The following is a 26,107-nucleotide window of genomic DNA, read 5'->3' as shown; positions in this document are numbered from 1 at the left end:
AGCGCCATGTCAATCCACAGCGTCGGTAATTCGCACTGACATACTCACAGAAAACAGATTTTTCAGGCCGCAGCGTCCGATACAGCTTTAGTGCCACTGGACATTTCAAGTGGGAACTGTTTTGTGAAATCGACATTACCTGCAGCCGAAGAAGAAGGAATTATTTCGCCATCATCTGGTCAAGCTTACTTCTCAACTTAGCCCACCAGCAATCAATCAGATTTCCGTAGGAGGACAATCGCAGCCCTTGTCGTTAATACTATCTGAAAATCGTGCACCGATCGAGAATCTAAGTTCGAACTCTTTTGTCATTGGATTAACAGAACCATCGCCAGAAGCTCCCGACTCGACTTGCCAACTCGTCCCGTCAGCGGTTCGTCCTCAAGTATCTGCAGTAGGACAGTCACAGGCACAGCAAGCGCTCTCTGAGAATCGCGCACCGTTCGAGATTCCAAATCCAAACTATGTTGTCCCTGGATTAACAGCAACATTGCGACAGCAACAGCATATTCAACAGAAGCTCCCATCAACAGAAGCTCCCATCAACAGAAGCTCCCGATAAGAAAACTCCTTGCCAACCACCGAAAGCCACTTGTCAAGTTTCTTACCAACTCGCCCCGTCGGCGATTCACCCTCAAGTATCCGCAGTAGGACAGTCACAGGTACAGCACATAGAGCAAGCGCTCTCTGGGAATCGCGCACCGTTCGAGATTCCAAGCACGAACTATTTTGTCGCTGGATTAACTGTAACATCGCCAGAAGCTCCCGAGCAGGAAATCACTCGCCCACCACCCAAAAATAATGATAAAGTCGCTTGCCAACTCATCTCGTCTGTAATTCGCCCTCAAATATCCACAGAAGGACAGGCTCAGCCCTTGTCGCTAGTACTTTCTGGAAATCGCGCAAAAGTCAAAAATTCAAGTCCAACCAATTTTGTCCCTAGGTTAACAGCAACATCACCGAAAGCTTTTAAGCAGGAAAGAACTTGCCAACCTCTGAAAGCCACTTGTCAAGTTGCTTGCCAACCCACGATTCGCCCTCAATTATACACAGGACAGTCACAGCACTTGTCGCAAGCACTCTCTGGAAATCGCGAACCGATCGAGATTTCAAGTCCGAACTGTTTTCTCACTGAATTAACAGAAGCATCGCAAAAAGCTCCCGAGCAGGAAACCCCTTTCCAACCGCCGAAAGCCACTTGTCAAGTAGCTGGCCAACTCGACTCGTCGGCAATTCGTCATTCAGTACCTCAGCTTGTGTCAGCAATATCAGAAATCCCGGAGAAAGAAACAATTACTCCACAACCAGGAACCTCTAAACAAATTGTTGTATATGCTGTGGAGCAAGGTTCATTGAATACTTCGTCCTGCGCTGAAAGTGATGTCCATGGTGACTTTATCACTAATGTCAGCAATTGTGATCTTGTGGTTCCAGAGTGTTCTCCACAGGTAGCTGCTTGTAGCTCAAATAGGATTTCGGCAGAAGCATTTTCGGATCGCAGTGGTTCTAACTCGTTCAACTGTACAGTTCTTCTAGAAATACTTAATCGGTCTGAGGAAGGTAAGGACATCAATGCAAAAGCCCAGAATGGTGAGCTATCCGAAGCGAAGCAACTGCAACTTGCAGGAATAGTTGCCAAATATCACCTGACCCACCGAGACAAACTAAGCGCCGAAGATTTGAAAACCTACAGCCTTGCGATTTGCACTTTGTTTAAATCTGAGCGGCCGGTAAATATTTTAAACTAAACAAAAATTATAATTTCTAGCGCTTCCAGTAGCTATCAAATTTTGACATTTCATATTTAAAATATTCCATATCCATTATCAAAGGAGAACTACTATATTGCCAGAGGAGGTGATAGAAAAAATCATGGTGGAAAAATTGCAAACAAGGTCAGCAATTTAAAAAAGAAAAAACGTAAGACGGAGGAACTAGAAGTACAACACGCCAAATGCCTCAAGCGAAATACACAGTCATGTGAAACAGTAAGTCATCTAGATGAAGCAAGCATCCAAGCTTATGAATGGCTCATACTCAATCAAGAACCCTGGACAACCGTAATCGATAAGTGGCCTTTAAGCATACCGAAGCGAAAGCCCTACTTACAAGCAAACTCAACCGCGAGTAGGATTTTTACGGTTTTTCCTCACTACAAAAATCAATACGGTTATCAGTTGGTGAGTTGAATTCTCATATCACTACGTTCATTGTGTACTCATATTGTGCCGACAAGACCCCTCGTTTCGGTAACCCAGGCCGGCTCAGCGCTATGCTTCCCGATGACAGTGCGCAAAGAGGAGAAAATTGATGTACGTCGCCAGAGAACACCATACATCTACGTAGTGTACAAGACTAAACAAAAGAGAATGGAATAGAAAAACCACCCATGTCGAAGTTACTAATTCTATTGTCTAAAACTTAATCCTAAAGTAAATATAAACTATTAATTGAAATATTAAAGCTATTGCCTAATTGCTAATAGTACGGATTGATCTTTGGTATGTAATAAGCCTAAATTTAAGTATCGTGAAGATATATATAATCGAATATGCTATTCTGTAGGCACATTGTTGTAACTGCTTGAGAATCTGCGACCCACACCTCCTTTGTTATCGGTCAACCAAAATTGTAAGTTTTGATGAATAATTAACTGAATTAAACCAAATAAAATCTAATTTAGCTTTAAGCTAACGTACCACACAATATCTGCGTTTGCTGAACGGAATTGGGAATCCGAATAAAACCAACAAACTTAAAGAATTTTGTTGTGGCAAGCAAGGATGGATGGTGAAAAATCCCAAAACCCGGACGCCCCACGGAACTGCCAGTCCTGCGATCGGCCCGATACAGCGGAGAGCGAGATGGTCCAGTGCAGCGCCTGCAAACTATGGGAGCACTGGAGTCGATGGGAGCGTGAAACAACCTGATATAAGGTATGTCTGTGGAAGTGCATGGCCAACCAGGGACCTTCTACCGGAGGGGCCCTCAAGTCCCCAGGGACGACAAGACGAAGAAGAAAGTCGCGAAAGGAAGTTCTAGAACAACGTCGAAAGGGGAAAACGGCTGCTGATCCACCGAAGAGTGTCTCGTCCAGTATCCGGGAGAAGCTATTGGATGAAGAGTTAAAGCTCGTCGCGGAAGAGCAGCGGCTGCAAGAAGAAGCACTACATGAGCAAGAAGATATTCGACGGCGCCAGTTGGCCGAAGAGGAACGCCGACTGGAGGAAAAACGGCGACTAGCGCAAGAGGAAAGTGAGATGCGCGGGCGAAAACTGCAGGAAGAGCTGGAGTTGAAGCGGAAGAAGATGCAGATTCGGAAGGAGTCGCTCGAGAAACGCCAGGCTCTCATCCGAGAAGCGGCGTTGACGAGCAACAGGAGTGGTTCGGTCCAGAATTCAAGCGAGAAGGTGAAACAGTGGCTAGATTTGCAGAACGGTGTTGGAGGATCCAAAGGAGAACTAGGGGACGACGGCAATGGACAACGACAGCCTGCCAATCACGATCCACTAGAAAATCCTGTAGACCCAGCATTCGAATACCCCTGATATCAGAGCGCTTTCGGTCGTGCCGGACCTTCCCGCTTTCCGAACGCGTCAGCTCAAATGATGCAAAATCCTTTACGGCGCTCGTCAAGACAGTCTGCCGATCACGATCCACGGGAACATCCCGCGGACCCAGCATTTCAGTACCCTGGTATCGGAGCGCTTCCGGTCGGGCCGGACTTTCCCCGCTTTCCGAACGCGCTAAGTCAATTAACGCAAAATCCTTTGCGACGCTCATTGACCATTCGTCCACCGGTTCACACGCTCACACAGGTGCAAATCGCTGCGCGGCAGGTTCTGGGAAAGGAGCTTCCTACCTTTGGAGGGAATCCAGAAGACTGGCCTATCTTCATCAGCAACTTCAACCAACAGCAACCTGTGGATACTCAGAAGCGGAGAATCTAGTCCGTCTTCAACGATGTTTGAAGGGGCACGCGCTGGAGTCGGTTCGCAGCCGACTTCTCCTACCAGGAAGTGTACCGCACGTCATTCAGACCCTGCGTACGCTTTACGGTAGGCCAGAGCTGCTTATCCGTACTCTGATGACGAAGATCCGCCAGGTTCCAGCTCCTACGCACGATCGAATGGAAAAACTGATCCAATTCGGTCTCTCGGTGCAAAATCTGGTCGACCATATCAAAGCAGCAAACCAGCTGAACCATCTTTCGAATCCGGCGTTGATGCAGGAGCTTGTAGAGAAACTGCCTGGTTCGATGCGACTCGACTGGGCAATCTACAAGAACAAAAACCAGCCGGCGAGCCTCGAAACATTCGGGGACTTCATGGCCGGGCTGGTAACGGCGGCGAGTGAGGTGTCTTTCGAGCTCCCAGGAGAAAGTGCAACAGCAAGAAATGACAAGCGAAAGTCCAGGGAAACCGGGAACGTCTACGCACATTCCGGTGAACGAATCCCCCTTTCCGCGTCCGGTGGATCAGCTACCCCTGGAGCAACCGGCGGGCTAAATTCTCCAGTCAACACGAAGGCTAGCAAGCCATGCGCAGCGTGCGGTCGGAGCGGCCATCGGGTGGCAGAATGTCATCAGTTCAAGGGTGCGACTTTGGACGAACGCTGGAAACTTGTTCAGCTGAAGGGTTTATGTCGGACGTGCCTGAATAACCACGGCAAATGGCCGTGCCGTTCCTGGAATGGATGCGGCGTCGAAGCTTGTAGGCAAAAGCACAACACCCTCCTACACACCTCCTCTCCCCTCGGGAAACGTAGGAATGTCAGCGAGTCACGTGTTGTCGGACGATTTAAAATGGCCACTCTTTCGCATCGTGCCAGTCGTTCTTTTCAGCGACAGATCCTCCCAACCAATATTCGCCTTCATCGATGAGGGCTCTTCCTACACTCTGCTGGAGGAATCAGTCGCGAAGCAGCTAGGAGTTAGAGGTCAGCTAGAGCCACTAACACTCCAATGGACCGGCAACGTACAGCGGAAAGAGGCGAAATCACACCGTGTCCAGGTCGAAATCGCCGGAAAGGGTTCCGCCAATCGGCACAAGCTGGTGGATGCTCGTACGGTCAGCCGGCTTGTTCTACCTTCGCAATCTCTGAAATATGGGAACTGGCTAATCGGTTTCCTCACCTTCGTGGTCTTCCCTGGAGGACTACGAACTCGTCCAACCTAAGTTGCTGATAGGGCTAGACAATCTCAGACTGTGCGTCCCACTGAAGCTACGAGAAGGAGGACCGAAGGATCCGATCGGGGCGAAATGTAGACTTGGGTGGAGCATCTATGGCTGCATCTATGATCAGCCGCCGCAAACGGCAATCGTTAGCTTTCATGTCGGGGCGGCATCTGATCCGGATCGAGAGTTGAACGAGCAGCTACGTGACTACTTCACCTTGGAGACTGCAGGTGTTTCGGGTCCTCGTGAGATTCCGGAGTCGGAAGAAGATAAGCGTGCTAGACAGCTGCTGGTGGACACAACGCGTCGCGTTCCCTCTGGATCGGGGTACGAAACCTGACTGCTTTGGAGAGCGGACGATCACAGTTTTCCTGATAGCTACCCCATGGCTGTACGTCGGTTGGAGGCGCTAGAGCGAAAGCTGCAGCAGAATCCAGAATTGGAACGACGAGTGCGAGAGCAGATCGTGGAATACGAGCGTAAGGGATACGCCCACAAAGCAAGCCTGGCTGAACTGACGTCCGTAGCAGCTGAACAAGTCTGGTATCTCCCTGTTGGGCGTCGTTACGAATCCCAGAAAACCCGGCAAGGTGCGGCTAATCTGGGATGCAGCAGCCAAAAAGAACAACGTTTCCTTCAACTCCAAGCTGCTCAAGGGCCCGGACCTACTGTCCCCGCTTCCGCAAGTTCTCCGTCAGTTTCGCCAGTTTCCAGTCGCCGTGTGTGGAGATATCATGGAGATGTTCCACCAAATAAAGATTCGAGCACCCGACTGCCAGTCGCAACGGTTTCTGTTCCGCGACAACCCGTCGGATCCACCTAGGGTGTATGTGATGGACGTCGCCACGTTTGGTTCGACCTGTTCTCCAACCTCTGCACAGTATGTCAAAACCTCAACGCGGAAGAGTGTTCAGGCGAATATCCGCGGGCTGCCGCGGCTATCAAAAACAAGCACTACGTGGATGACTACCTGGACAGCTTCGAGACAGTCCAGGAGGCGATCGAGGTCGTCAACGAGGTTAAGTTGGTCCACTCTCTGGCTAGTTTCACGCTGCGTCACTTCTTGTCCAACGAAGCAGGTGTTCTCGAGGGAATCGGTGCGACATGCGAAATTGAGCCGAAGAACCTGGACCTAGAACGTGGAGAAAAGCTGGAATCGGTGCTCGGCATGAATTGGATTCCATCCGACGATGTCTTCGTGTACACGTTCGGCCTGAGGGAAGATCTACAGTCCATACTCGCCGAAGGTCACATTCCGACAAAGAGGGAAATCGCCAGGATTGTGATGAGCTTGTTCGACCCTCTCGGGTTCATCGCCTTCTTCCTCGTACACGGTAAAATTCTGTTACAAGACATTTGGGCGAAAGGAACGGAGTGGGATCAACAGATACCGGAGGACATATATGAGCGGTGGCAGCAGTGGTCAAATCTCTTCGGACGACTGAGTGAGCTTCGAATTCCTCGGTGCTATTTCCGCTCGCCCTTCCCTGCAAGTCTCGACGGTCTTCAAGTACATCTATTCGTCGACGCCAGCGAGTCAGCATTCGCCTGCGCAGTGCACTTTCGCCAGGAGACAGACAGTGGTATACAAGTGGCGCTCGTCGGCGCCAAGACCAAAGTAGCTCCGCTAAAAACGCTCTCTATCCCTAGACTCGAGCTGAAAGCAGCCGTCCTCGGCGTTCGACTGTTAGAGACCATCCAGAACCAGCACAGTTTCACGATCAGCCGTCGCTTCTGCTGGAGTGATTCGGGTACGGTACTTGCGTGGATTCGCTCCCATGATTACAGGCGCTTTCACAAGTTTGTCGCCGTCCGCGTCGGTGAAATCCTGACTTCCACAGAGCAACGTGAGTGGAGGTGGGCGCCTACGAAGCTCAACGTCGCCGATCTAGCTACCAAGTGGGGATCTAGTCCGCAGTTAACCATGGACAGCCCTTGGTTCCAGGGGCCAACCTTCCTTAAAGACCCTGAAGAGGACTGGCCGCAACAACGAACGATCACTTCAACTGACGAAGAGCTACGACCTGCACACTTTCTGTCTGCACATTTCGATCCGATTGTGGATTTAGCTCGGTTTAGCAGTTGGACCAAATTACACCGTGCAACAGCCTACGTGCTGCGTTTCGTCGACAACATTCGCAGAAAGAAGCAAGGACTTGCGTTGGAGCTTGGCGTTCTCAACAGTGACAAACTACGGCGAGCAGAAGAAATGCTGTGGAAGCTAGCCCAAGTCGAGGCCTACCCTGATGAAGTCGCCGTTCTCGCTACATCTCAAGGTCCGCCGGATCGCCGTCACGTCGTGGTGAAGAAGTCCAGCAATATCTACTCGAAATGGCCTTTCATTGACGAGAGAGGAATTCTGCGGAGTCGTGGTCGAATCGAAGCTGCCCCCTACGTAGCGATGGAAGCGAAGTTTCCTGTAATTCTCCCCAAGCAGCATGCGATCACTTTCTTCATCGTTGACTGGTTCCACCGCCATTTCCGTCAACCGAGAGACGGTTGTTAATGAGATCCGCCAGCGCTTCGATATCCCGATGCTAAGAAGATTGGTGGATAAGGTAGCTGGTAACTGCGTAGTGTGCCGCATCGCAAAGTCGGCTCCAAAACCACCCGCGATGGCTCCGCTTCCCGAAATGCGTCTGGCAGCGTTCAATCAACCGTTCACGTTCACCGGGTTGGACTATTTCGGCCCAGTGCTCGTCAAGATAGGCCGAAGCAACGTCAAGCGGTGGGTGGCCCTATTCACCTGCCTGACTACCAGAGCAATCCATCTGGAGCTGGTACACTCCTTGAGCACGGAGTCATGTATCATGGCTGTTCAACGCTTCGTTTCCCGCCGCGGACTTCCAAGAGAATTCTGGACAGACAATGCCACATGTTTCAAGCAACGAGTTGAACAAGCTTACCGAAGAAACGAAGAAAGCCCTGACCGAGAAGTTCACCACAGCGCAGACAACCTGGAAGTTCATCCCACCCGCTACTCCGCACATGGGTGGAGCGTGGGAGAGACTTGTGCGTTCAGTTAAGGTGGCGATCGGGGCAATAATAGATGGACCACGCAGACCGAACGACGAAACGTTGGAAACGATTCTGCTCGAGGCGGAGGCAATGATCAATTCTAGACCTCTGACCTACGTTCCGCTTGAGTCTGCAGATCAAGAGGCCCTGACGCCCAACCACTTTTTGTTGGGCAATTCCTCTGGAATGAAATTTCTGGCTACGGAGAACTTGGACGTTTGTTCGACTCTTCGTAGCAGCTGGAAGCTAGCCAGGTACATCACCGGCGAGTTCAGGAATCGGTGGCTGAAAGAATACCTGCCGGTCATCACGCGCAGATGTAAGTGGCTCCAGGACGTCAAAGATATTGCGGTAGGAGACCTGGTCTTAGTGGTGGATGGGAAGGCAAAGAACCAGTGGATTCGGGGCCGAGTCGAAGAGGTCTACCCCGGACGAGATGGTAGAGTACGGCAAGCTTTGGTCCGAACATCGACAGGCGTTATCCGAAGAGCAGCCGCGAAGCTAGCTGTTCTAGATGTCGTGGAGGAACGTAAACCTTTCCCTGGAGTTTCGGATGTTCCTGATCCTCACCAAGGTTTACGGGCGGGGGTATGTGCCGACAAGACCCCTCGTTTCGGTAACCCAGGCCGGCACAGCGCTATGCTTCCCGATGACAGTGCGCAAAGAGAAGAAAATTGATGTACGTCGCCAGAGAACACCATACATCTACGTAGTGTACAAGACTAAACAAAAGAGAATGGAATAGAAAACCACCCATGTCGAAGTTACTAATTCTATTGTCTAAAACTTAATCCTAAAGTAAATATAAACTATTAATTGAAATATTAAAGCTATTGCCTAATTGCTAATAGTACGGATTGATCTTTGGTATGTAATAAGCCTAAATTTAAGTATCGTGAAGATATATATATAATCGAATATGCTATTCTGTAGGCACATTGTTGTAACTGCTTGAGAATCTGCGACCCACACCTCCTTTGTTATCGGTCAACCAAAATTGTAAGTTTTGATGAATAATTAACTGAATTAAACCAAATAAAATCAAATTTAGCTTTAAGCTAACGTACCACACAATATCTGCGTTTGCTGAACGGAATTGGGAATCCGAATAAAACCAACACATATATTTTTATTTACTTGTATTTAAATACAGATCGATACTGACTACAAGCATCTATTCGGTGGAGGATCGAATGAAATCCTGAAACTTGAAGCGTTGCAACCAGGTGTCACAGCGTTCATTGCGAGGAAAGCTCTTGATTCATCTAAGGAGCAAATTCTCAAATTGCTTACCAACAACGACACACCCGAAGGTAAATAATGTTTCTCATATATCAGACCGCATCGTGCTTTCGTGCTGTGCGGTTCTTTCTCTCTTTGCGGAAGGAAGTTTTTAATACTACCCGAAGCTATTTTAATTTCAACGGTGCTTCTTAGCGCTATTTGTACCCACTGATCCTGTTACGATCTTTGCAAGGACCCGTGCCTTCGTTTTACGTTGGACCCGTTTGCGGAAGTAAAATTTTGACAAGCGGTGGTAATCCTGCAGGGACACCGTTCTGGGAAAAAACCTCTTAGAAGGTCACGTCTCCACGCTCAGCAATGAGTATTAACAAAAACAAGAGGAGGGGGAGTCTCTGAATTCTCCACTTCCTTCAAAGAAACAAGGTTTCAAGACCGTCCTGCCCAAGCGCGGAAAAAATAGAAGGAAGCTGGAGAATTCAGATATTCCTTCTAACTCTAATATCGGAAATAATTCTTCTCCAATCGAACTGAGCAATCAGTTCGATTTGATTAATGAAAATTATGAAATTGAGCAAATCGAATCTACCTCTAGCCCAGGTGATTCGATCATGCGAAAAAGCAAAGGATTCCGCCAATTGTGGTATCTGTTGCCGAGTTTTCTGGCTTCCGGAATGAGATTTTGAGTAACCTTCAGGGGATCAAGGTTTCATTTCAGATTGCTAGGAAGGGTGACTGCCGCGTTTTGCCGGGATCCTTTGACGATCGCAAACGTCTTCTTCACTATTTAACTGAGAAGCGCCATAAATTCTTCACATAGGACGACAAGACTGAGCGTTTGTTCAAGGTCGTCTTTGAAGGTCGGCCCAGTGATGGCAAATCGGTGGATGAGATGAAAGTTGAGGTTTCTCAATTGCGTGGATTTTCGCCGGTTCAAGTAATTAAGATGAAAAGAAATCCCATTCTGGTACTTCCCAGAGGGGCATTTCAAGAATTTTATTTAGTTCATTTTAACAAAAGTGAACTAAATAATATGAAAAGTTTGGAAAAGGCCTGTATTATGTCTCATGTCCGTGTTACATGGGAACATTTCCGCAGGCCTGGGGAAATTTCCAAAACCCTACCCAGTGCCGTAAGTGCCAAAAGTGGGGTCATGGAACCAAACATTGTCACATGGATGCTAAATGCATGATTTGTGGTGGAACCTCTCACGCCAAGGACGCATGTCCTGTGAGAGAAGATTCCAATAAATTTAAGTGCGCAAACTGTGGGGCAATCATAAATCCAATTTCTGGGAATGCCCTTTACGCAAAAAGTTTTGAATTCCGTGCAAAATTGATGACGGGAAATTCCAATCGGATCCCAGATTCGACGGGTAGAAATTTTCAAACGCTCAAATTTCGAAACCGGTTACCGGTCGAGCAATTCATACCCACCACAATTCACAAACAAATTTTGCCGCTCGTCAACGGGTAGCAAGCACTTCAGTAAATTCCAATTTTTCGAATGTACCTACGTATGCAAACATCGCTGCTGGTAGACCAAATTTCTCTTCTCAAAATGAGGTTTATACCCATGTCCCAACGGAAAATAACGGTCATGTTGCCGATTCAGGTAGCATGACTGCTTCCGATTTTGATTTTTAACTGAACAATTGCATCACATGATTGATGCAATGTTCAAAGCAAATACCATTCCTGAAGCTGTTCAGGTTGGTATAAAGTACACACAAAAATTGTTATCGGACTCCGTTTCAATGGATCCAAATAATTGTGTGAAAGTTCTAAATTGGAATGCCCGCTCTCTAAAGGGTAAGGAAGATGAATTATTCAACTTCCTTTCAGTTCATAATGTGCATATTGCCATTATAACTGAAACCTATTTAAAACCAGGACTCTCCATTAAAAGAGATCCAAACTATTTTATCTACAGAAATGATCGTCTTGACAGCGCCTGTGGTGGGGTCGCCATTGTCATTTATAGACGTATCAAACATAAATTATTTTCTTCGTTTGAAACCAAAGTTTTTGAAACCTTGGGAGTTTCTGTTGAAACAAATTTTGGACAATTTTCCTTCATTGCAGCCTACTTGCCTTTTCAATGCAATGGGCAGCAAAAGAATTTGTTGAAAGCTGATCTTCAAATTCTGACTCGCAACAAATCAAAATTCTTCGTAATTGGTGACTTCAATGCCAAACACCGTTCATGGAATAATGCTCAAAGCAATTCCAATGGTAAAATTTTATTTGAAGATTGTTCTGCGGGATATTATACTATTCAATATCCCAATGGACCAACTTGTTTTTCTTCCAGTCGAAATCCTTCTACAATTGATTTAGTTTTAACGGATTCAAGTCAGCTGTGTGGCCAATTGGTAACTCATGCTGACTTTGACTCTGATCACCTTCCTGTGACATTTGAAATCTCACAAGAAGCCATTTATAATCCAATCAGCTCTACTTTTAATTATCATAGAGCTGATTGGGATATCGATAGGAATTTTGATGTTGATATTCCTCTCGATATGAAAAGTGATATTGATAATGCTCTCGTATCTTTGACAAATTTAATTGTCGAAGCCAGAGGCATTGCAATTCCTGAAATGTGAAATTAAATTCAACTCCATTATTATTGACGACGATCTCCAGCTACTGATCCGTCTTAAAATGTGAGAAGAAGGCAATACTAAAGAACTCGCGATCCCGCGTTGAAAGTTATTTGGCGAGATTTGCAAATGAAATTAAAAACGTTTCGCTATTCTGAGAAATACCAACTTTGAGAATAATGTCTCGAAGTTGGATCCCAGTTCGAAACCCTTTGGAAATTAACGAAAATTCTTAAAAACCTCAAAAGCCAATTCCAGCGCTTAAAGAGGAAATAAAATTTATTAACAAATGGCGAAAAGGCTCAAAACTTGCTCAGCAGTTCGAGAGTGCCCATAATTTTAGTCTAGGTCTCACTAGTCCAATTGAGGATCAGGTTACACGGAGCTTCGAAGACATTCTCAATCAAGAGAATGTTTTTGACCCTTCGTTGGGAACCAATTTGGATGAAGTGAGATCTATTACTAGAAAATTTAAAAACATGAAAGCCCCGGGTGATGATGGTATTTTCTACATACTTATCAAAAACTTCCTGAGAGCTCTTTATCCTTTTTGGTTAATTTATTTAACAAATGTTTTCAATTGGCATACTTTCCAGATAAATGGAAAACGCCAAAGTTGTTCCAATTTTGAAGCCGGACAAAAATCCAGCTGAGGCTTCTAGTTATCGCCCTATCAGTTTGCTTTCTTCAATAAGCAAACTGTTTGAAAAGATTATTTTAAATAGAATGATGGTTCATATTAATGACAATTCTATTTTTGCTGATGAGCAATTTGGTTTTCGCCATGGGCATTCAACCACTCATCAGTTATTAAGAGTTACGAACTTAATTCGGCTCAACAAATCTGAAGGATATTCGACTGGAGTTGCTCTTCTTGATATAGAGAAAGCATTTGACAGTGTTTGGCATGAAGGTTTGATTGTAAAATTGATGAATTTTAATTTTCCTCTGTACATCATTAAACTGATCCAAAATTATTTATCAGATCGCTCACTGCAGGTAAACTATCAGAATACTAAATCTGATAGATTACCTGTAAGAGCTGGTGTTCCCCAAGGCAGCATACTGGGGCCCATTTTGTATAACATTTTTACTTCTGACTTACCTGAGTTACCACCAGGGTGTCAAAAATCTTTGTTTGCAGATGACACAGGTCTCTCAGCCAAAGGGCGTAGCCTTCGTGTCATTTGTAGTAGATTGCAAAAAAGTTTGGATATTTTCTCCACTTACTTGCAAAAATGGAAAATTTCCCCGAATGCTTCCAAAACTCAGCTTCTAATTTTCCCACATAAGCCGAGAGCTTCTTATTTGAAACCTTCTAGCAGACATATTGTTACTATGAATGGGGTTCCAATTAATTGGTCTAGCGAAGCTAAATATTTAGGACTTCTGCTAGATCAAAAATTAACTTTTAAAAATCACATTGAAGGCCTTCAAGCCAAATGTAACAAATATATTAAGTGCCTATATCCACTTATAAACAGAAAATCAAAACTTTGTCTTAAGAACAAACTTTTGATTTACAAACAAATTTTTAGACCTGCCATGTTGTATGCTGTGCCAATATGGACTAGTTGCTGCAATACCAGAAAGAAGGCACTCCAGAGGATTCAAAATAAAATTTTGAAAATGATTCTGAAGTTGCCTCCGTGGTATAGTACCAATGAACTTCATAGAATTTCTAATATTGAGACATTGCAACAAATGTCCAACAAAATAATTACCAATTTTAGACAAAAATCGTTGCAATCTTCTATTGCAACGATTAACTCCTTGTACCCTTAGTATAAAATAGGTTAAGTTTAGTTTAAGTAGAAAACATTGTAATTCCTACATGGTTCAATTCAACCAGAGGAAAAAATTCTAACTGCTAGAGGCAATTGAAATGTATTAACAATAACTAAAAGCGTAACATAGCAAATAAGGATGATAGTGTTAAGAAAACACGGAACACCTAGTCTAAGAGATGAATGCATGTATTAGTTAATTAGCAAAAAAAAAAAAAAAAATGTTTCTCATATATTGTTGATTGTATATATAATTTGTTATGCTCGTTCTTTTTCAGATACAAAGCATTGTGCTTTACTCTTGGGGCTCAGTACTGTGTTGCCACCTATTTCGGCCGGAACACATTTCAAGCCCACAATCTGTGTTTCACAAGAAGACACGCTCATATTTGCTGAATCGGAGATTGATGCTTCTGACAAGATACAAGATACCTATCTAAATTACACTAATCGGAAGTTGCCTCTGATCCCCAAATTGGTAGTTCTGGGAAAAGATGAACGACATTAGAGGACGTTTTTTTGTGTACTTCGAGAATTTCCACTACGAATTACCAACAGCGGCTCGTGCAATCGATGTTATAATAAAAGCATCCGCTGTGTTTGGCCTACCTTTCTCTAAAATTTCAAAATTGGTTTGGCACTTTATCAGCAGCGAAATCTATGGCATTGCCGAACGAGAATCATATGCAAGCATCAACAAACTAAAACTTACCTGCGATCAACTTCTGACACCGAACAGCAATAATGATTGGTTGTATGATTACATCATGTACTTCTAGATTCCAAGAGGCAGAAGTATATTTCCAGCATTTGAAAGACTACCACCAAGTGCCTGTAATGTATCGATACCATTGCACTGTGCTGTCCTGCCGACAGATATTTACAAACTACCATTCATTCAAAAAACATATCAAAGGACATGGAGCAAAAAATCAGTTAAATCTACCGTCAGTATCACCAACTCCGCCAGTCAGAGATAGGAAAAGAGATGTTGATCCGGTCGTACTCGTCGATGTATCACCACTCAAAAAAAAAAGTTATAATAGACGAGGAAAACCATCAGGCTGAATGTAGCAATCTACTAATAACTCAAAATGATACCATGTTGTCATCTGCTGTACAATTCACACTTGGGCTACATATGAAAAGTAACGTGAATCGTAAAGATGTACATAGTATTCAACAAGACGTAACTCAACTGTTACATGGTATAGCTCACGATTTGGAAGCTCTGAATGTTGTTCACCAAAACCCACAAGATGAGTTTAATTTTAAAAAATACTTAGATAAGATAAAAATATGTTTGATCCTATTGATACTGATTATAAATTATTTGAATATTTAAAGAAAAATAACAAACTTGAAATGCCTCAGATAGTTACTATAGAAAATAACAATAGAGTTAGCTCAGAACAGATGAACTACAGTGACACAAATGAAGAGAAAAAAAAAACTTTCTTGTTATCATGCCAATAAGATATCAACTAAAATGTTTTCTTGAAAATAATGACGCTCTGAAGCTAGTATTAACAAATGCAGAGAAAATGGAATCAAGCACACTCTTGAAAAACTATGTTAATGCGAAAAACTGGGAACAAGTGAAGGCAAAATATGAAAGTGACATAATTGTTCCAATTGCACTATATGCTGACGAATTTGAGATTAACGATGCTCAGGGATCGCATAGCAATAGGCATAGCGTTTGTGGAATTTATTACAATCTTTTAACATTGCCAAATGAATTTTCCTCCAAACTGAAAAACATATTTGTGGCTGGGATGTTAAAAAAGCAAGACATAAAAAATCAAGATATTAATAAGCTAATTTCTCCACTAATTGACGTATTCAGAGATCTAGAAGAAACCGGTGTTGAATTCTGTATCGATGGTGAAAACAAGACTGTTAGATTCGTTTTAAGTCTACTGACAGGAGACGATTTGGGCATGCATACTATGCTATCATTCGCAAGTGGGTTCAATGCCACATTTTATTGTAGAATTTGTAGAAGGCCCAAGGAACTTTTGAAAAAAGACACTATTGAGCATACTGATTGTCTTAGACGGAAATCAGACTATGAATATGATGTTCAAACAAATTCACTAAGCGAAACAGGAGTTGTCGGAAATTCAGTGTTTAATTCTTTACCGTCGTTCCATGTCACAAAGAACATAAGTGTCGACCCGATGCATGACCTTTTTAGCTCGGGTGTATGCAAGTACGGGTTCACAAACATTTTGAATCATTGTATTTATGCCAACAAATATTTTACTTTGAATCAGTTGAACGAAGCTCTTAGAGAAATTAGCAAAACAAGCATGAACGACGAGCTTAGACGAATGGCTGATATATCAGATTATTTCAATAGTCGCGTAAAACAGAAATCTGTAATTCTCAAAATGACGTCAAGTGAAATGCTCAATTTTACGCATTACTTTTCATTAATCGTAGCCAAGTTTGTTCCCAGCGATGATTTAGTTTGGAAGTTTTGCACTATAATGATTCGATTAGTTGAACTATGTCTAAAATCTTCCTTTTCCTCGAATGATCTTTCACGACTCAGACATCTCATAGAAAAGCACCATAAATTATACATTGAGTTGTTCAATGATGACTTGAAACCCAAACATCATTTTTTGGTTCACTATCCCACCGTTATTGAAAATTCAGGTCCTGTGTATAAAATGATGTGCTTTAGAAATGAGGCCAAGCATCGCGGGTTTAAACAACATGCACATATAATGCCTTCACGCAAAAATGTTTGCTACACATTGTGCGTCAAAGCGTCATTGCAATTCACTTACAATGCAATTAATGGCACATTTCTTGAAAATGAACCCAATAATGGATTTCAGGCAAGTGATATTCGATTACGTGAATATTTCTGTGAGCTAGTTCAGCCACTAAGTATACGAATAGATTATGAAGTTATGCTTTCAAGTTACGCGAATTACAAAGGAACTAATTATCGAAAAGGAAATTTCGTTACTATGTTTAAAAATGATGCAATACATCTGTATGAGATTGTTGAAATCATGTTACACGAGGGTTCATTGTATTTGATAGCACAAATGTGGCGCGTAGGGCAATACAACGAACATTTCTTAGCATATCCAGCCATAAATAGGGTCAAGTTAGTCGAGCTAATTGGTATTGATGTTTTCGACAGCCAGCCCATATCACTGCATCGTATTGATAATTCATATATGTTTAGAGTTAAGAATAATTATAATGACAATTTTTAAAACGTGTATAATAAATAGAAAACATAATGTATGTCCGTTGAAATTTCCAATATTCAATATTGCCCTCTAATTGGGAAAGGAGTTTTCACGTTTTTTATGCATCCAATTTAATGTGACAGCTCACATACAAAACTAAATTTTTATTTTGTAGTGATCGATTCATCCTTTGAATTAAAGAGCTCCGCATATAGGATACGATTGCGTTTGACAAATTTCTCATGGGAAAATTGTCAAACGCAAACGTATGCTATGTGCAAGGCTCTTAATAAAGTGCATCGAAATTACGCAAATGACTCCCCCAATTAGTGGGCAGTTAGTGATTTATGTTTTATTTATTTTAAAATCTAGTACAATTTACTTAAAATGCTTTTTAGACATACTGGAATACCAGGTAAAACTTACCGGTAATCATGTAGTTTTTACTAAAAGTTCACGTAATCTGTACGTAGAAATCACGTCAGCTTCACCTAATCGCTCACATAACTATTTCAAACTTTCACGCCATTGGTACGGGAAAATCCAGTCAGATTCACCTGACTTTTCACGTAACTCGTCAGAGCTAAAAAAATTTGAGGTTACGTATCATTCAGGTCAATCTTACGTGAAAAGTATGGTGGATGAGAATAACATTTATTTTCAGGTAAATATGACGTGAAGATTATTTTGAGTGTACGCATCTTTGTACGATGTAGGGTACTTAGTGTTATTCGCAGAGAATGCGTACAAACACATCGACCATCATACACTCTGAAAAATCTTCACGTCATGTTTACTTGAAAACAAATGTGGTTCTCATCCACCACACTTTTCACGTAAGAGTGACCTGAATGGCATGTAACCTAAAAAAAACTTAGCTTCGGTGAGTTACGTGATCCATCAGGTGAATCTGACTGGAATTTCCAGTACTAATGACGTGAAGTTTTGAAAGTAGTTACGTGTTTGATCAGGTGAACCTTACGTGATTGCTACGTACTGGTTACGTGAACTTTTAGTGAAAGCTACATGATATCAGGTATGCTTTGAAATATATTACAAAATTGTTTTGTTTTAAATGAATGCAAATTGAGTTAGTAACTGCCAGCAGCCGTAAATAGGAAACCTCTTCGCGTTGCTGATGCGCTTGATGCGTTGAAATGCATTTGATGCAAAATGATGCCTTCAATATTAGACGAGGAATGCTGTCATTCGGCAATTGCGCTTCGGAGTTATCGCTAAAACACTGTTGGAGAACAAATCAACGAATGTCGAATGAAATTTATCAGATTTGGACAGAAATGTTGAAACTAGATTCTTTCTAAAAAAATGCTGCTATTTCCGATGTTGAACCAATCCAAAAGTAGTCCATCCTTGGACGTTGAAATTTGAAATATTATTTTTATGCTAACGCTACCGAAAAACTGTAGTTCTAGACTTCATGTAGCTTAAACTTCTTCCAAATCACTTTTCTACGAATTTTCTAAATTTCATGCGACTTCCGTTGATATTTTTCCCAAGGAGGGAACTGTAGGTTCTGAAAATTCTCGCCTAGTTGCACCTAAAATATCCCTTACCTCTACGAAGCCTAATAATGATTAGGTTATGTATCATTCATTCTTACGTGATTGTCAAGTCACTTCCACGTGAAAAGTATGGTGGATGATAACCACGTTTGTTTTCAGGTAAATCTGACGTGAAGATTGTTTACAATGCTGGTTTTCCGCAAATGCCGAAGCTGCAATCACACTAACACAATCTCACTTAAGTTGTTTACGAGTACATACAAACATATTCACCAAGATTTTTAGTAAAAGTTACGTGAATTTCAGGTGAACATTACTAACGTCACGTAACAATCGTCGTTTGTTCAAGACAGTTCAGTTACGTGATTTTTCACGTGAATATGACGTGATGTTTATTTAGAGTGTATATTATCGTCACTCAACTAGGGATCCTACATTCAGAGATATGCGAAAGCGGCCATCTTGAGCCAATCGAGCATTGAGAGCTGTCAGAATCTGAGCCAAATGAACATTGTTATTGTTGCGGATTGAAAGGTATTGCGATTATAAGAAAAAAGATTTTACGGAAAGTTTTGTCGAATAAACAATTTGTTTTCCATTGGCAAGTTGAAGTAGTCTATTTATGCATGGTTATTTGTTCATTTGTATTGCACTTTTATTTTTGTGATAATGCACTGTTGGACGTTAGATAACGAATTCTGAAAATGCCGTTATACGCAGAGTCATGTTCGAGCTCCAACATTTTTTGTGGCGGCAAGTGCTGGCAGCGTTTGTTTACGAAAGTAACAGCGTTGCTAAATCGTCTGGAAAAGTATTCGCACATCTCTTAATATAGGATCCCTACACTCAACTACAAGCAGAACAAATCAACTATGATAAATGTAAACGTGAGTGGTACATTAAGGCGAATGCTGGGAAAGCCCAGTCTATATTATTCATTACACACCAAATTTTTTTCGCCGAAATTCAGCATAATTTTGCCGAACTGAATGATCCGAGGAATGATCAGCAATCATTTCAGCAAAAAAAAAAGTTACTGAAAATTTCAGCGAAGTGAAAGTCATTCCATTTGACAGCTATTTGCTGAATCATTAGCAAATCCAAATAGTTCGCTGAAATTTCAGTAGATTGGGCCACTATGGAATTTGACAGCAGCTTGATGAAATAATTCAGCAAAATATACCCAACTGCTGATATAATCAGTTTTAAACTACCAATCAATTAATGAAGAAATAATAATATGGTTTTAAGGTTTATTATTTTATTTATTCACCTGATTTACCTAAATCTCGGGTACTTATTCAAAAGGACGTATGTGATTTTGTAAACAAAGATTTAAACGTCGATTGATCCAATCTGATTGCACTCCCACGCAAACCATCACCACAGACAGGTAGGGGAAGCCTTCGGCTACCTGTTGGTGGTGTTGGTTTGCGTGGGAGTGCCATCAGATTGGACAAATCGACGTTTGAATTTTTGTTTACAAAACCACATACGTCATTTTGAATAAGTACCCAAGAAATATATTAAACATTATCCATAATTTAAAATGAATGCAGTGAACATTCATGTTGTGGATAGGAATGACCAAGATTGCCCCAACGATTTCCCAGATTGTTTGCGCTGACTCGCCGACTGAAAAATATTAATAAATAATATAAGGTACACTGGGGGAAGTGGAAAAAGGGGGTAAGTGTAAAAATCGACTCGAAAAATTGTAATTGCACATACTTTACAGTTTTTACCACATCATAACATTATGCTAGAATATACTTTGATGCTCACACTAATACTATGTTGAAATTTGTATAATACATACACTAACACGGTTAACGCTTGAACTGTAATTTAAGGTTTCGCGAAAAGTTGATTTTTGCATTCATAAAATCAATTCTTATTTGCACCAATTGTTCTTTTTCAAGTGAATTTATATCACAGGTTACTATTACAATACAATTAAACTAATCCCATTCAATTTGTAGTAGTTTGTACCATGAAAGCAAATAATTCAAAGATTTTACCTTTACCCCTGGTATCAAACACTGCGGGGGAAGTGGATAATGCTCTAATAACGCAAATTTTTTCTTCCCTCCAGGGTTAATTTCGATAGCTGTGAATCTTAATATGTTCCTTCTTTGTTATCATTGTGATTCCAGTGGTGATTGGACTAATATAAATGAGAAAATGCCTGATTGATCCACCTATCGGTATTGATTCCTTTCACATGTTTCACATATGAAAAAAAAAATGTATAAAAAAGTTAAAAATAGCACTGATAGGTAAATATCTTCTATAATTCACATTAATTTTTATTCATAACAAGTATCGCCGTTGAATGCAATTTTTTTGCGAACAAATTGGTTCAGGACAAGTGCTTAAGAATAGCTGATAATTTTGAACGTGCTTTGCGCACACACATACATACAAATACGCACATACAGACATCATCTCAATTCGTTAAACTAAGTTGATTAGTTTATAACCCTGTAAGCAGGCTTGCCAAAAACTCCTCGCCGAGTAGAAAATGAGCAAGAGCAAGAGTTTTTTTGAGGAGCAGAAATAAGCATCAAAACTCACAACATTGTGCATCATTAAACCTGAGCTTGTGCGTCGCAAAACAAGAGCGAGTCTATCTGTTCATCTTTTTTTTTGTGGTGCGTCACTCACTTACACTCACACTCAAAACAACCTCCAAGATTTTTTCACATACAAAGCGTCGCTCCGGAGGCTCAATGAATGCTCTTTCGCCCGACGCCTCACTCACATGTGTTTTTATTTTGCTTTTCCTCACTCTGCGTTTTTGTACCTCTGCTTTTTTACGCTTCCGCTCAATTGTGAGGATGCGAAGGCAGCATTTTGCTGATGATGATTTTATTTGACTCTAGCGAGGGTGAGGAGTTTTGTCAAGCCTGCCTGTAAGTCCCATTTTTCCTATAAAAAGTTCATCTTTGGGGCGAACATATAGATTTTACGTTCACTTAGTGTTCGAGAAGGCAAAACCAGCCCTCCCTAGCTATTACGAGAATTCCTTGAGTATCTATTCAGTTAAGGTAATGAAATCATTCCACAAAAGATACTCAGAGCAATAATTGTATTGATTTTAGTTATATGTAACTACTCATCAAGATCAAGGTAAAATGGGTTTTCCACTTACCTCATCCCACTGGGTTAAGTGGAAAAACAACTCCTTATTTTTAAATATCTTTCCACAAATCTCAAGCGACCAGAATGGTGAAAATTACCGCACAGTTGGTGCAAAATTGACTGTTTTTGATAGCCCATTTTGATTGAACCGCATTGAACCCATTTAGATCATTTAAACTGGTATTACACTAATTCAAACATGCACTATCGATTTTTCCTTTTCCACTTCCCCCAGTGTACCTTATATAATATAATATTAAGTCACGTGATAGACTTTTCTCCACTTGGTTTTTCATCAATATGAAGTATGCGGTACAGATAACTGGTTAATTACTTACAGGAATGAGGGTTCGTGTTGGATTGAAAAAGAATTTCCCACATCACACAACATGATAGAAGTCATAATTAAAAATGGTTACTTTTTTCTGAAGTTTGACAGTAAATTGTCAGTCGATAGAAAAAACTGATCGTTCAGTAAAGTATGCTGATTTTCAGTAAACTTCATAATTGCTGATTTTCTACAGTAAAGTAGTTTGCTGAAAAACTTTTTAAGAATTTGGTGAGTAGGAGGCGTGTCGCTAGATATCTTTCCCGCAGATCAATCAAGACCAATAGCAAGCCAACTCCATGGGGCGACGAAAGCAAGCCTTTGATCTTTGCTAATCTACGCATCGGTGACTTGGGGTAACTACGCTGAATTTCCCCCAAACGACTCCAGGCGAAAAGGCTCCAAGCGGGGAGTACTGGTTCTGATAATGCATTTTAACTTTTTCTACGCAGCGGTGCGGTTTTCTACACGCGTGCTGTTCCGGGAAATCGAACGGCGAAATCAGGTGGATTCGATTTACTTCGACTTTTCGAAAGCGTTCGACTGCATACCACATCATCATGCCGTCAATAAGTTGCGACACATGGGCTTTCCAGACTTGGTAGCGGACTTGATTTTATCCTATTTGACTGGCAGAAAAGCTTACGTTTAAACAAACTCTTCCCGACCCGAGGCCTTCAACATTCCTTCGGGTGTTCCGCAAGGCAGTGTGCTAGGGCCTTTAATTTTCGTTCTCTACATAAACGACCTAAGCCTTCGAATCTCATCTGCAAAACTACTGTTTGACGACGATCTCAAAATCTTCAGATTGATCAAATCATTACTAGACTGCGTTGCTCTGCAGACGGACATTGATGAACTTCTCCGTTGGTGCGATGAAAATGGGATGTGCGTTAACATCAAGAAGTGCAAGGTGATCACTTTCTGCCGATGCCTATCTTCAACTACCTTCGCCTATACCATCGATGGAATGGAACTGGACCGTGTCGCTTCAATCCGAGACTTGGGAGTCGTAATGGATTCTAGACTGCGTTTCAATGAGCATATTTGTATAATTACTGCTAAAGCTTGGGCAGTTCTCGGATTCATTCGTCGTAATGCATCGCAGTTTACAGACATATATGCATTGAAGTCACTGTACTGCGCCCTCGTGCGTAGCATTCTTGAGTATGCTGCCCCTGTTTGGGATCCTTACCACACTTCGCAAGTCATTCGCATTGAACGTATTCAAAAATCATTCATCTGTTTTTCACTTCGTCACTTACCGTGAAATAACCCTGCAAATTTATCAGACTATCCTGCTATCCTGATCTTGAACTTTTGTCAAGAAGACGGTTGAAACTAAAAAGATTATTGGTCCACGACATCCTCAAAGGATACATAGATTGCTCGGATCTTCTCTCGGAGACCCAACTCATCGCTCCTAGTCGTAGGTTACGGCACGCTTCACTCATCGCTGTCCCCATGCACTTGGCGAGCTACATGAACTAGCCTGTATCGACTCCATCAACATCAAGCATCGAACGGGCATCAAGAACTCTCAAGACGTCCTGTAAGATGACAGCAAAGCCGCTCACAGAAGTTCTTCTCGATCAACGATGTACTTTATTTTTCTTCTCAAATATTTGTTTTTCCCAATGAAACATCTTGTGGCTAGCAATATATTTATTTTGACATTACTCTAGAATAAATTCAAAACTATAACATATAAATAAGAAAATCGTATAATAGTATCGTTAAAATAAACGATAATTTAAAAAAAATTAAGTTAAAAACAAAGTTCAATTTACAATATTATGATTATGAATCTCCTATACATCTCTCATGGTTGGTCAATGGTTTAATTAAAGAAGAGTCAACAAAGAAGCAAAAGCTATTCATCACACTTACCTAACAAGATCCGCTGAATGCCAGACGTCTCATCAGCTTTTATTTCGATGAAGCCCCACTTTTTCAACGTTAGCAACTGACGAAAACGCCTGACGCTGGGCACCCTGTCAGAGTTCGTAATTTGAGTTAGTCGATCCATCGTAACATATTTTCGATTCTGTTCTACCAATTCGCGTTGCAGTGTGATGTAAAGTTTTAACATCTATTCACAGACAATGAATATAATTATTAATAAGGTTGATAAAAACTTGAATAGTTTCGAAGAGGGAACAGTTAAGCGAGAATACATTTAATTTGTGAAATAAACCAGTGGTGACCATTCTGGCAATTAAAGGTATACCAAGCTACAGTTGGGATGTAGAACAAACGTTTTATCCCTTAAATTTGCAACTGAATTTATCGCAAATGTTTCCATGTTTCCAAATTTGTGTGATACAGACGGTTCTAATAAAAAATGTTATCAAGGCATTCAGAATTAAGCACCACTGGTGTAAGCAATTGCCGAAGATGTAACTTAATCGTCAGTACTTACCGAAATCAGGATCTGGAAGAAAAAGAAAACAGAAATAAACGAATTAGTGGCCATGCCTTGATGACGATGAATTGGATTTTCGACTGCAAACTTTATCAATCTGGCCCATAAACCTAACAATAGCAGTATTGGCCCGATTGAGACTGTTCACCATGGCGCGGAGTGATTCTCGCTGGCGAACGATTTTATCGGTTAACAACTGCCGATACTCCGCCGATACGGGATCGGTCATCGTTCCGACCGAGTTGAACTTCTTCACCTTGACCGGTTCTCTAACCGGAGGAAATAGGCAGTCGTGATCGACGGTTTTACCCATTTGGGTTTCGAAAAAATCCGATTGAGTATTGAGAAATCCGGTAACAATGTCTTGAGTGAAAGACTTCTTCGTCCCAGCCAAGGGACCCATTTGGGTCTCATCGAAGCGGAAGTCTTCCATTGCGACAGGCGCTGGCAATTCCTCGGAATCGACCAAATGGATGGTCTCCACAGGTGGAGGGTTTGGTGATGATATGCGTGAAACTTTAGGGGCCCGAGGCGATGGCGATGGAATGGGATTGTTCTGGGTTTGGAACGTCGATTTGGAAAGATCGAAATCGGCGATAATTGATGTCCTCCGGTCATCCTCCGTACGCTGGGGAGGAGGCAGAGGTACGCCTTCTTCGTCTTCCTCCACCAGCAGCTCGTGCTCCCCAACATCGGTGCTGTCATTCAGCGGTCGTTTGCCAAGTGGGGATGTGTGATCCGGTGCGGCCGAAGATGTCTTGAATTGAAACTTGGTTGTCGATAAGCGAGCGCTGTGATCGACATGTTTTCCATTAGCCCCAGCAAGAAAATCTCCAATAAAGGACTGGAACCCGGATGTTGCTTCGGATTTTTTTCCCGGTGAATCCTTAGCTTGTACCATAGGGGAATCACTCAAATGCGCCAGATTTTTGGCAACGGCTGGAGGAGGCGCCCATTCGTTAGAATCGTCAAATTCATTTGCTTGAGGTTCACAATTTCTATTTACACTTTGCCGGGTTCTTATGGTACTTCTTCGAGAGCGTGACATTTTCGGAAACACAATAGTAATTAAGCTAATTTGTTATAGCCGGCAGAACCTTTCTAACTAGGTATTTCTATCTATGGAATATTTATTATTATTGAGTGATGACAGAAAAGAAGCAAAAAAACAGGTTTTCTTGTTTTCAATAAATAAACAAAATATTGGTTACTACGATGAAAGCAATGAAAGGCCTTTTCACAAGGCGTTGAAAATATTGAAACATTGGAATTTTCAATTCCAGCCAATTCCAAACGTATACGTCAACGGAGATTTAAATGTGAAAATTAAATGTGAATAAATAAACTCAAGTATGTTTTTTGTTTTTTTTTAATTTTAAAAACCGTGTAAAAAACAAATTGATTAAAAATCGACCTGAACTAACAAAACGCATAAACAGAAATTTTGTGGACAATCCGCGTAAAAAAACGACCTGAGTGTAGATTGCGGTCGCTTTTTATTTTATTCAATGTTTTATCGTGATCTTTTTTCCAATATGTGACCACTAGCAACCCTATAACCAACTATAACCATTCTAGCACAGACAAACAGACGTAACACTAGAGAAATTACCATCGACCATGACTTCAACGATCCATTT

The 26,107-nt window shown here is 41.9% G+C and overlaps 1 protein-coding gene across 1 annotated transcript in view; it reads right to left on the bottom strand.

Annotated features, from left to right (window-relative positions):
* LOC134206868 (uncharacterized) overlaps positions 1-26,107 on the bottom strand; it is a 53,197-nt gene that overhangs the window by 3,164 nt on the left and 23,926 nt on the right. Inside the window, exons 5-7 of the mRNA XM_062682606.1 lie at positions 24,777-25,224; positions 24,465-24,607; positions 23,933-24,134 (exon numbers count right to left, since the gene is read on the bottom strand). Of these exons, the coding sequence (XP_062538590.1) occupies positions 23,933-24,134; positions 24,465-24,607; positions 24,777-25,224 (793 nt within the window). The remainder of the gene's footprint in view (positions 1-23,932; positions 24,135-24,464; positions 24,608-24,776; positions 25,225-26,107) is intronic.

Source organism: Armigeres subalbatus, chromosome 1, assembly GCF_024139115.2.
Source record: "Armigeres subalbatus isolate Guangzhou_Male chromosome 1, GZ_Asu_2, whole genome shotgun sequence".
Classification (NCBI taxonomy): Eukaryota; Metazoa; Arthropoda; class Insecta; order Diptera; family Culicidae; genus Armigeres; species Armigeres subalbatus.
The sequence above is the reverse complement of the archived record's forward strand: the minus strand, read 5'-3'. Positions and strand labels throughout refer to the sequence as shown.